At 37.3% G+C, this 12078-nt stretch overlaps 1 protein-coding gene across 2 annotated transcripts in view; it reads left to right on the top strand.

Moving 5' to 3' along the window:
• The window catches only part of slc8a3 (solute carrier family 8 member 3), a 129809-nt gene extending 118192 nt beyond the window's left edge, over nt 1-11617 (top strand). For both annotated transcript variants that reach the window (XM_057859203.1, XM_057859204.1), the window contains 4 exons: nt 3587-3711; nt 5397-5496; nt 8183-8452; nt 8925-11617. In XM_057859203.1, the coding sequence (XP_057715186.1) occupies nt 3587-3711; nt 5397-5496; nt 8183-8452; nt 8925-9301 (872 nt within the window). In that variant the 3' untranslated portion in view covers nt 9302-11617. The remainder of the gene's footprint in view (nt 1-3586; nt 3712-5396; nt 5497-8182; nt 8453-8924) is intronic.
• The last annotated feature ends 461 nt before the right edge of the window (nt 11618-12078 follow it).

Here is a 12078-nt window from a genome sequence, read left to right as displayed (position 1 = left end):
ATTGGCTAACTTACATAAAAAAAGTCTGCTGACGTAAATGCTATAAAATGCTAAAATTTTATTTACAATGCTCTATACAAATAGTTCAAACACATATTCCTACAAAAATCAGCTAAATATACCTACAAACTAAATTATGAATGCATTAAAAAACATAAGCTCAAACAAAAACTTAGCTTGTTTTGGTCTTAACAGGGAGCAGTTGGATTCAGCCATTTGAAAACAGGCAGACCAGAGGGCAGTGTATCCACCGTAATCAATAAAACTAAATGCAAACACTTTAAAAATAAACCATTACAGTGCCACTTTAATTAAACGAATACTCGAAGCAACTAAATTTAATTCGAATATTTTTTTCTAATCGAATACTCGAGTTAATCGATTAATCGTTGCAGCACTAATTTATGATAATAAGTTGACAATGAGCGTTTTTTTGTTTCCCATCATTCTTGAGGGGAATTCTAAATCAGGCTGCTTAGGACAGCTATTACTTTTCACCAAGATCGTCATCCATTGAATATGGTACGCCCGCCAGTGTCGTTCCAATGTAGTTACCTCAGTCAAAAATTGTATCCCCTGGGCGGAGCCCTATGGAGGTAGATTTGTGTCTTTATTATTCAATCAAAAAAAAAGTTGCGTCAATAAAAAGAAAAGTTGCTTCAATCAAAATATATATTTTCCAAAAAAAAAAAGTCGCTTCAAATGAAAAAAAATGTGTTTAAATGCAAAAATAAATTTGAAACTCAAAAAAATGCACGTGAAAGCCATTTTTCTTTTTTTTTTTATTGGGGTCAAGTTTTTTTTTGATTGAAATAATGTTGATTTGTGTTTGGGCCTCATTTTGGCTAGGACGTTTTTGTCTTTATTATTCAATCAAAAAATAAGTTGCTTCATACAAAAATATATATTTTGAAAAGACAAATCACTTCAATCAAAAAAAGAAAAATTCAACTATAGAAAACGTTTTTGAATGCGAAAAAATATTGAGATTGAAAAATTAGCATTTGAAAACTTAATTTTTCATTGAAAAAGTTTTCTTTGATTGAAGCAATCCTTTTTGTGTTTGGGCCATATTATGGGTAGGACATTTGTGTCTAAATCATTTAATTCCAAAAAAAGTTGCTTCAATCAAAAAAAAATATTTTCAATCAAAGAAAAAAATCATTTGAAAAATAAAATTGTCCTCCCCTTTTTTTTTTTTTTTTTTTAAATTATATGCAAAGCAAGTGACCGTCCAAAGTCACATGATCTGTTCGAAAAATAATTTTGACCCATCATAAAAAATATTTTTTTGTTCATTTCAGTCATTTTTGTTGCAGTTTTGTTGTTTTGCCAATTTTATATATAAAGGAAAGTCAATTTCATGCAATGACACTTTTCAGCCACCAGGGTGGCCTGGCCCCCCTGCCCCCCCCCCCCTTAAAATCAGCTTATGCCTGTTAGTCCGCCTATTAAAAGTCCATCTCAACTCCATGTATAATCCTAAATCAGATGCACTTGTTTGAGGTCAGCGGCAACATAAAGACACCTGTCCACCCCGTACAATCAGTAAGACTCAAACTTGTAACATGGTCAAGACCAACGAGCTGTCCAAAGACACTAGAGTCAAAATTGTTCACCTCCACAATGCTGGAAAGGGCTACGGAGCAATTGCCAAGCTGCTTGGTGAAAAAAGATCCTCTGTTGGAGCAATCATTACAAAGAGCTAAACAGGTCAGTCTTAGTCGAAATGGAACCCCGTGTAAGATATCACCTCGTGGGGTCTCAATGATCCTAATAAAGGTGAGGAATCAGCCGAGAACCACACGAGAGGAGTTTGTCAATGACCTGAAAAGAGCTAGGACCACCGTTTCCAGGGTTACTGTTGGTAATACACTAAGACGTCATGGTTTGAAATCATTCATATCACTGAAGGTTCCCCTGCTTAAACCAGCACATGTCAAGGCCTGTCTTAAGTTTGCATATGACCATTTGGATGATGCAAAGGAGTCATGGGAGCAAGTTTTGTGGTCAGATGAGAGTTAGATAGAACTTTTTGGTCTTAATTCCACTAACCGTGTTTGGAGGAAGAAGAATGACGAGTTGTATCTCAAGAACACCATCCCTGCTGTGAATCATGGAGGTGGTAGCAGCATGCTTTGGGGGTGTTTTTCTCCGCATGGGACAGGACGAGTGCACTGTATGAAAGAAAGAATGACTAAAGCCCTGTATTGTGAAATGTTGGGGAACAACTTCCTTCCTTTGGTCAGGGCATTGAAGATGGGTTGTGCCTGGGTCTTCCAACATGACAATGGCCTGAAGCACACAGCCAGGAAAACCAAGGAGTCTCTCCGTGAGAAGGTCTCCAGATATCAAGGTTCTGGAGGGGCTTAGCCCGTCTCTAGACTTAAACCCACTAGAAAACCTTTGGAGGGAGCTCAAACTCTGTGTTTCTCAGCCACAGCCCAGAAACCTGACTGATGGGTGGGCCAAGATCTCTCCTGCGGTGTGTTTTAACCTGGTGAAAAACTACAGGAAATGTTTGACCTCTGTAATTGCAAACAAAGGCTAATGTACCAAATATTATCGTTCATTTTCTCAGGTGTTCAAATATTATTTGCACACCTATTTATTATTTAATCTTATTTGCAGCTGTTTCGCACAAATAAATAATTTTTAAAAATCATACATTGTGATTTATGGATTTTTCTTTTTAGATTATCTCTCTCACAGTGGACAATTTCAGACCCCTACATGATTTCTAAGTGGGAGAACTTGCAAAATAGCAGGGTGTTCACTTATTTTGTTCACTGTATATTATATTTCTTATATGTTTTGGGAATATGTACTATTTATGCATATAGTGTTCTTGTAATATCAGGAAATGTGTTGTTTTCCAAAAAATCAATATATCATATTGTGAAATTGGTGTTTTTGAATAGGTTTTTTAAAATAAGTTTGAAAAAAGATCATATTTACTGTTTCTTGTGGTTTTAATAAAAAAATAAACAATTTATACATATCTTAAAAATGAATAAATTTATAGCAGAATATTTACATTTTAGGGGGAGATATTAGCTTTTTTCTAGTTTTATTTTACTAGTTTTTTACTTGTCCTAATTTTCTATTTGTCATGTTTTTTTCATTCAAAGAGATTTCAGGGTTTCCCCCAGTGCTTTATAAGCCTGGTGGGCCACCAGGTTACCTCTTACCCCAGCTCCTCCCACCAGTGCTACAAAAGAAAATATAAAAAATATACATAATTTATTTGCATTTTAACCATGTCTGGTGACACTGTTGAAAGCACAAGGACATCTTATGGTCGAGGTGTCAACTAACCTGTCCTAGTTTATTACATTTATTTAGTTTTTAAAAACCATTATTGAAGACGTTTTGTAAGACACTTCATTTAAGTATTGTTAATGACTGATAATAACACATAATAGTGAGCTTCTCTACCACCAGGCTTTTCAAGAGAAATGTTTACTCCAGTCATTTTTGCCATTTGTATTCCTTTTAATATTCTTGCTCTATTAAAATATCTTCAATGATTTCACTGCTTAAAAATATTCATTTTTAAAGTGGCACTTTCTCTGTATCTGCGCAGATGTTCCGGATAGGAAGTTGACGACGGAGGAGGAGGAAGCCAAGCGCATCGCCGAGATGGGAAAGCCCATTCTGGGCGAGCACGCCAAGATGGAGGTCATAATCGAGGAGTCCTACGAGTTCAAGGTGGGTGAGAAGGGACCACAGCTCTGATGTGAAGGCTTCCACCGTGTGGCCACACTGCTGTATTGTAGTGCTGCAACTATTCATCGATTCATTCGTGTAATTCGATTAGATAAAAGCTTAGAATCTAATTTTGCTGCTTTGAGGATTCAATTAATTAGAGTGGCGTTGTAATGGTTTGTTTTGAAAGTGTTTGCATTTAATTTTATGGATTTGGGTGGATATACTGCCCTATAATGGCAACAGTGAATATGACATAACTCATTTAACATGGCTGAACCCAGCTGCTCCCTGTTAAGACCAGCATAAGGTAAGTTTTCGTTTGAGCAAATGTTTTTTTCTTGCTTCCGTAATTTGATTAATCTATTCATTTAGCAGTTTTTTGCGGCAGTATGTGTGTGAACGATTTGTTCAGAGCATTGCAAAAAAATTAAAACATTAAAAGTTTGTATTTTATAGCATTTAAGCTAGCGGACTTTTGCGATGCAATTTAGCCAATTGTTCATTTGTTGTCCAGGTAGTCCATGGGTTACGACGTACCCGACTTATGTGATTTCAACGTTACGGCGCCGGGTTCTTGTCCGTCATTTTGTCTCCAGTCGTTTGTTTGTTTTTTAAGTCGTGTAACAGTGTAGAATGTGTGTTTGAGCTCTGTATTTTTCTCATTTTAACAGCTGTCCAGTTTCTCTGCAAATATTTGTTTCGCCAATAAGAGGAGCTGTTGTCTCACTGTGATTAATTGAAAATTTACATGATGTGCAAATTTATTTATTTATTTATTTTTTGCATACATTGTTTTTGTTTTCCTGTAGTCATTGTACAATTCTTGGGGCTATATTGTTAATAATAATTAGTTTACAAGTTAAATTAAAATGGTAAAATGTGTAAGTTTAATTACAGTGAGCGCACACCCAATCAGGTGGCTTTCTGTTTTCTACTAAGGAAAAAGCATAAGCAATTGCATAAGCAGGTCAACCTCATCTAAGTGGCTGAGATCAAGCTCTAAATAAGCTTCATAAGTCACATCGACTTATCTGCTTGCTCACTCGCAGGCCAAAGTGCTCTACGTTGTGTCTCTGATTTAAAATTTAAACTACAGTAAACATCAATGAAACAAGAAGTGTTGTGTCTCCACTTTTGAACAACCCAGTATACTCAGTTTATCTTTTTCATCATCCTTTAGCATTGATTGTAATTACAGTATCTTATTTCTCCCTTTGTTTTATTATTATGACGTATAATACATGTTTTGGGATAGTTATTTTGAGATTTAGGGGGTATTTAGGGGTACTTTAAGGCTTAATTCCGATTAATGTAGAAATTCGGGTTATGTCGCCAGCATAGGAACGGAACTCGTTCTTAACCCGGGGACTACCTGTACTTAGATCGTCATTTATGTATTTTGTTTAATATCGTTTGAGGCTAAGATGAATTATTTTAATTTATTTTTAAATGCATTAATTGCTCTTGTGAAATTAAAGTTCAATTCTGCTTAGTTTGAAAAAACACTCAGGAATTTTATTTTGTACTTACACTTAAAACTCTCTTAGCCAGCCTCCTCTCCTAAAATGTTTCTCCAATGCATTAAATGTTCCTTATCCGATTACTCAATTATTCAAACTAACATATTAATCGCTTAGTTAAATAATCAATAGCTGCAGCTCAACTATTCTTTGCTGTTTTGGCAGAGCACGGTGGACAAGCTGATCAAGAAGACCAACCTGGCTCTGGTGGTGGGCACCAACTCGTGGAGAGAGCAGTTCATGGAGGCCATCACCGTCAGTGCAGGTACCGCATTAGCAATCGATCCGGTCAAAATCTACGACGATGGACAACGGGTCATAATGGACTGGATGTCCATCGTCGTCAACAGTGTTGTTAACGACGTTATTTTTGTCAGTAGTGTGTAATCTAATTAATTACTTTTCCCATCTTCGCAACGCCGTTACTTTTACAGAGGATGTGAAGCCGCGCGTTACTGCAATTTGGTTGAAAGATTTAGTATTGAAACGAGATACATATAAGACATGTTTTTCCCTTTTTTGGGAAAAAACACAATGAGTTGCAACTGCAACTGTTTAACAAGCTAAACAATGATTGATGCATGCGGCGCGTTGAAGTTTCGGCTTCTAACCATCTTGGGCAAGATCAAGCCTTAACATCTGTCAATCATTGTTAACTCTAATAAGCAACTCCAGTGCACTGCCAGACCAGGAAAAGCAGCAGGGGGGAGAGGGAGACTATGTGATCGAATTGGGACTGCTCATCTGTATTTTTTATTTTTTAATTGGAAAAATATCCGCGATGGACTGAGTCTGAAGCGCGAAGTAGCAAGGGATCACTGTATTCATAAGTTAGTAGTTTTACGCATTTATTATAAAAGTACTTATCGGTTAAACAGTGAAAATTAGAGGAAAACTTTGTCGATTTACAGTGTGCGTCCCTGAATCTTCTGCTTGCGACCCTAAAATTTTAAGTTCGGGGCCACTGATTTAAACGGTCAGTAATGAAAAGATTGTTTGTTATTAATGTTTCCTATTTCTATAAATATCAGTAATTTGACACTGCTTGATTCCATATTGTTGAAGAAAATTTCGGTCTTGTCTAACCCTTTATTGGGCACTCATTTTAAATACAGTACTATGAAATAAAAATAAAAGCAACTTTGGAGCTTTAATGGTGGCCAAAGCAATTTTTTCCCCGTTTTTTTTTTTAAATATAAATTTCAATGTTATTAGATTTTTAAAAACAATTTCTTTATAAAAATGAAAATGTATACAAATGAGAACATTTGTACATTTGTACAGTTGACGGGACACGGGGCTCGGGGCCGATCCGTAGGGGGCCTATTTTCAAAGACTTAAAATTCAAATATTTTCAAAACCAAAGCCGCAAGCAACCTAAAACCAAAACAGACACCTGCCTTAGGCATATATGTGTCTTCATGAGCAATGACATAAAAAATTTCAAAGTCGTTCTCTCATAAAATCCCGATTAATTATTTTTTATGCAAGTATAACAAAACTTAAATGGCTATAAAATTCTCATATTTTGCGGTAGATGCACAAAAATCACCAAAGGCAGAGATGATCACCTATATTTTCAGGATCAATAGCAATATTTAACATATCATATAAGTTTTTGGCCAAAATAGAAAAAATTTTTTTTATTTAGTCAAGTTTTTAACAGCTCATAAATCACTCAATTTTCACATCAGAAACTTAATACTTGAAAAAAGCATGCAGAATTATCTTAATTCTACTCAACAAAAGCAAAATTTGCATTTTTCTATATGCAATCGCAACTTATTTAGGTTGAATTCCGCTATTGTGTAGAGATACAAAATCCAACATGGCCACCGTCACAAAACAATGAGCTTTTTCAGTTAAAAATTCTTGTAAATAAATGCCTGAATCACGGAATTTCTATAGATATGAACGTAAAACAGTCTAAATTCTTGGTTAAAAGCAAAAAACAGGCAGTTATTGTTCATTTTACGTAAATATTTCAAGCTGAAATTTCGATATTGTGTAATCCAGCATGGCGGCCGTCAAGAAACAAAGAGCTTTTTAAGTTGAAAATTCTTGTAAATAAATGCTAAAATCGTTGAATTTCTATAGATATGAACGCAAAACAGTCCAGATTCTTGGTTAAAAGCAAAAAATGGGCAGTTATCATTCATTTTACGTAAATATTTCAAGCCAGTTACATTCATTTTATCCATTGATTTGGCTGTCTTGTCAACTGATGGTGGATTCTATGACTTGTAATCAAGCATAAAATAATTTGTTCATAAATAATATTTTCTTGATTCCTAAAAGGGTTGTCAACAAGTAGGTATTTGTAATGGATTTGACATATTGTCAGCAATTTGAATTAGTTTGCTCAGTTCAAATCTTTTATTTCCATTCAAAACAACTTTTTATTTAAAACAGCTCTTACGTTGCATCCGGTGCTGCCTAAAACATCAGATTGTCCTTTGTCCCCTTCTGCTTTAAATGTATACCTTTGAATTTGACAGATGAAAATCCCCATTTGTCCTGGTTTCATCTCAGACAGCAGAACGCTAGAAGGGTGGTGGGGAAAAAAAGGAGAAAATTCATTCATCAGATGATGCATAGAAGCGGCAACGGATCGTCACTTTGGTCATGAAATATTCAATCCAGAGGCGCTCCGCGTGATTTTTCGGCAGGCTGGAAAACGCACGCGTGGCCTGACACTTCCGATAAGCGCTCGGCTTCCTCGCTCGCCTTTGGGTGACTTTTTCGCACGGAGATGGCTACGTTTGCAAAAGTCGCGGGACGCTACTAACTTTGAACAATTTTGTGCTTAAAGGACAAATCTATTTTTGGACTCAAATCAGTGTTTAAAAATGTATTTCTTAAAAATGAAATTAAAGGGTATCGAACTAATATACAGAGTGGGAACCTAAATGTTGCTACGAGGTAGTGATTTGAATCCTCTTTGCCTCCAGATGAGGACGAGGACGACACGGGCGAGGAGCGTCTGCCGTCATGCTTTGACTACGTCATGCACTTCCTGACCGTCTTCTGGAAGGTGGTCTTTGCCTGCGTGCCGCCCACAGACTACCTGAACGGCTGGGCGTGCTTCGTTGTCTCCATCGCCATCATCGGCCTGCTCACCGCCGTCATCGGCGACCTGGCCTCGCACTTTGGCTGCACCGTCGGCCTCAAGGACTCGGTCACCGCCGTCGTCTTCGTGGCGCTCGGGACCTCCGTGCCAGGTCAGTTACTGCCTCCGACTTAGCAGTTTTTTGCACGTGCTAGCTCCCTTTGAACGGAATGCAACTCTCGAGTCAAAGCAAATTGAACAAAAACGTAACGACAGTTACAATCTTTGTCCCTGAATGAATTCAATTTCGAGGTCAGTGCATCATCCTACAGTTAAATTGAGTTTTGGGATTGTTCACAGAACGGATTCAACTCATACTTCAAGACACTGCTTTATGAGCGAATTGAGTTACGATCTTGCAAATCAAGCAAAATAAATGAAGATATTACAACCAAAGCATTTGTAATTGCAATCATTTTCTGGGAGAAATTGAGCATCATCTGACAGAATTGCAGGGATGCCAATACTTTTGGCCAGCAGTGTAAGTCGAAGCACCGCCACCTGAGTAAATAAGAGCGTTTCGAATGAAAGAGCAGTTTGCTTCATTTGTGACGGTGTGTCCATCCGGTTTTCTGCGTCCACAGACACGTTCGCCAGCAAGGTGGCCGCGGTGCAGGACACGTACGCCGACGCGTCCATCGGCAACGTGACGGGCAGCAACGCAGTCAACGTGTTCCTGGGCATCGGCCTGGCGTGGTCGGTGGCTGCCATCTATTGGCACAGCAAGGGCAAAGCCTTCATGGTGGAGGCCGGCTCGCTGGCCTTTTCCGTCACGCTCTTCACCATCTTCGCCTTCTTGGCCATCAGCGCGCTGCTCTACCGGCGGCGGGCACACATCGGGGGTGAGCTGGGCGGACCCCGCCGACACAGACTGGCCACGTCGGGCTTCTTCTTCAGCCTCTGGTTCCTCTACATCCTCTTCTCTAGCCTGGAGGCCTACTGTCACATAGAAGGCTTTTAGACTATTCGGAGAGCTACGGTAAGACTTCAGACCCCCACAGGGGATTGTCCAGAAGATGCCAAGGAAAGGGGGTCCAGCATTCCACTGGAAAGAGACGACTTGCAGTCTTATACATCTGGAGAGAGTCTATTTTTCTCAAAATCCTGAGCAGGAGCCAGACTTTTTTTAATAAAAGGAAAAAAAAGAGAAGTATTTTGCCGATAAAAACATACACACACACAAAAAGACGGAACAAAAAACAATGGAATCATGATGTTTATTTGAATTTTGTTTATTGTTTTTGCGCGGAAGAATAACTACAGTGCATATTGCTGCCACACATCCACAAAATAGTCTAGTATCACATAGGGATGCACTGAAAAGACATTTCTTGGCCAAAACTGACTTTGAGAAAACTGAAGTGAAAACCAAAGCCAATTATTGTTCAAAATATTTAAATTTTTCAAAATATTTATATTAGGGCTGTCAAATGATTAAAATTTTTAATGGAGTTAATTATAGCTCAAAAATTAATTAATCATAATTAATCTCAATTCAAACCATCTATTAAATATGCCATTTTTTTCTGTAAATTATTGTTGGAATGACATTCAACATACGGTACATAAGTACTGTTTTTGTTTATTATAACAATAAATCAACAAGAAGGCATTAACATTATTAACATTCTCTTAAAGCGATCCATGGATAGAAAGACTTGTAGTTCTTAAAGATAAATGTTAGTACAAGTTATAGAAATGTTATATTAAAACCCCTCTTAATGTTTTCGTTTTATTAATATTTGTAAAATTTTCAATCAAAAAATAAACTAGTAGCTCGCCATTGTTGATGTCATTATTACACCATGCTCACTCCCCAAACCCATAAAATCATTTGGACCCAAGTGCCAGCAGAGGGCGTGAAACAACAAAAAACAAGTAACAAGCAACAAGCGGACATTACACTGCTGTCATTTTAATCTGAGCGGGGCATGTGCGTTAATTGCGTCAAATATTTTAACGTGATTAATTTGAAAAATTAATTACCGCCCGTTAACGTGATAATTTTGACAGCCCTAATTTATATACATCCAAAAAAACAATCAAATCATTATCCAGATATTTATTTTTATGTTATTTATTTGTTCAGTATAAATATGATTTCTTAATGCTGAGATTACGAAAATATTTGATAATATTTATTTCAAGAATACACAACATAAGATTAAACACAAAATTAAATGTTTAAAGCAACACTAGGTAACTTTTTAGTTTTGGTCTATTTAAGCGACGCAAGTGGACAAAAGCGTTAGTGTTTTGCCTTAAGGAAGACTGTGTTTCCCATGAGGACCAGCGCACAGCAGATGGATTAAACATCATTTCTGTTTCCAGCGGCAGTGTGAAGGATGAATAGTAAAGCGGTAATGAATCCAGCTGTGGCTAAACAATAGCATATGACGATGTTGACAATGAGAAACGTATAAATAGATTTTGTACCGTATTCCCCCAAGAAGCCCTCCAACCACTCCCTCCCACTCAAACTCGTCAGTGCAGAGTTCAGTTGGGGGGTGGGGGGGTCACGCTAGCGAGTGAAAGCTGAGCCAATGTTTATTTTTGAGTATGTGTCCTTTTTTGGGGTAGCCTTCCTTTTTCTATTTTTTCTGTCTCCTCGGACAAAGCTTTTTCTCTTTTTGGCTCTGCCATCTTTGCAAAATTTGCGCAAAAGGGTTCACATCGACTTCCGCATTTATAACGAATGGGGAAAGAGGGAAGTGACGTATGCCGTAAAGCAGTCAGCACATTTGTAGTTTTTTTTTTTTGTGTGGCGAACTCTGCCACACTCTTCCAAGTTAATTAGTGCCGGTGAAAGTGATACCAACCCCCTAAAGATATAAAAGAGGTGTCACTCAACTAGTTGTCAGTCGACATATCATCACATATGTTATGAAAATATTTTATAAACGTTCAAAAGTTACCTAGTGTTGGAGTGTTAACTGGACCCAGATTTTTTTTTTTTTTTAATAAAGTTGGAAAAACAACGTGTTAGCCCTGTTTATAGCTGCTCAAATGGGGGAAGGAAAAGAGAATATATAAAAGTGAGAAGTAAATTAGGGTGACCATATTTTGATTTCCAAAAAAGAGGACACTCAGCCCGGCCTCAAGATACTTGAATTTTACTCGAAGTTCACTCAAAGATGCCTATATCACTTTAATATATTTAAAGTGTGCTCCCTCACTCTGGATGGAAAAATGCAGTTTGAAAAAAATAAAATAAATAATGACTTTAAAAAATACATATATACACAGTGCCTTGCAAAAGTATTCGGCCCCCTTGAATCTTGCAAGTTTTCGCCACATTTCAGGCTTCAAACATTTAGATATGAAATTTAATTTTTTTGTCAAGAATCAACAACAAGTGGGACACAATCGTGAAGTGGAACAACATTTATTGAATAATTTTAACTTTTTTAACAAATAAAAAACTGAAAAGTGGGGCGTGCAATATTATTCGGCCCCTATACTTTCAGTGCAGCAAACTCACTCCAGAAGTTCAGTGACGATCTCTGAATGATCCAATGTTGTCCTAAATGACCGATGATGTTAAATAGAATCCACCTGTGTGTAATCAAGTCTCCGTATAAATGCACCTGCTCTGTGATAGTCTCAGGGTTCTGTTTAAAGTGCAGAGAGCATTATGAAAACCAAGGAACACATCAGGCAGTTCCGAGATACTGTTGTGGAGAAGTTTAAAGCCGGATTAGGATACAAAAAGATTTCCCAAGCTTTCAACATCTCAAG

Source organism: Corythoichthys intestinalis, chromosome 15 (assembly GCF_030265065.1).
Source record: "Corythoichthys intestinalis isolate RoL2023-P3 chromosome 15, ASM3026506v1, whole genome shotgun sequence".
Classification (NCBI taxonomy): Eukaryota; Metazoa; Chordata; class Actinopteri; order Syngnathiformes; family Syngnathidae; genus Corythoichthys; species Corythoichthys intestinalis.
This window is presented reverse-complemented; position numbering and strand designations above follow the sequence as displayed.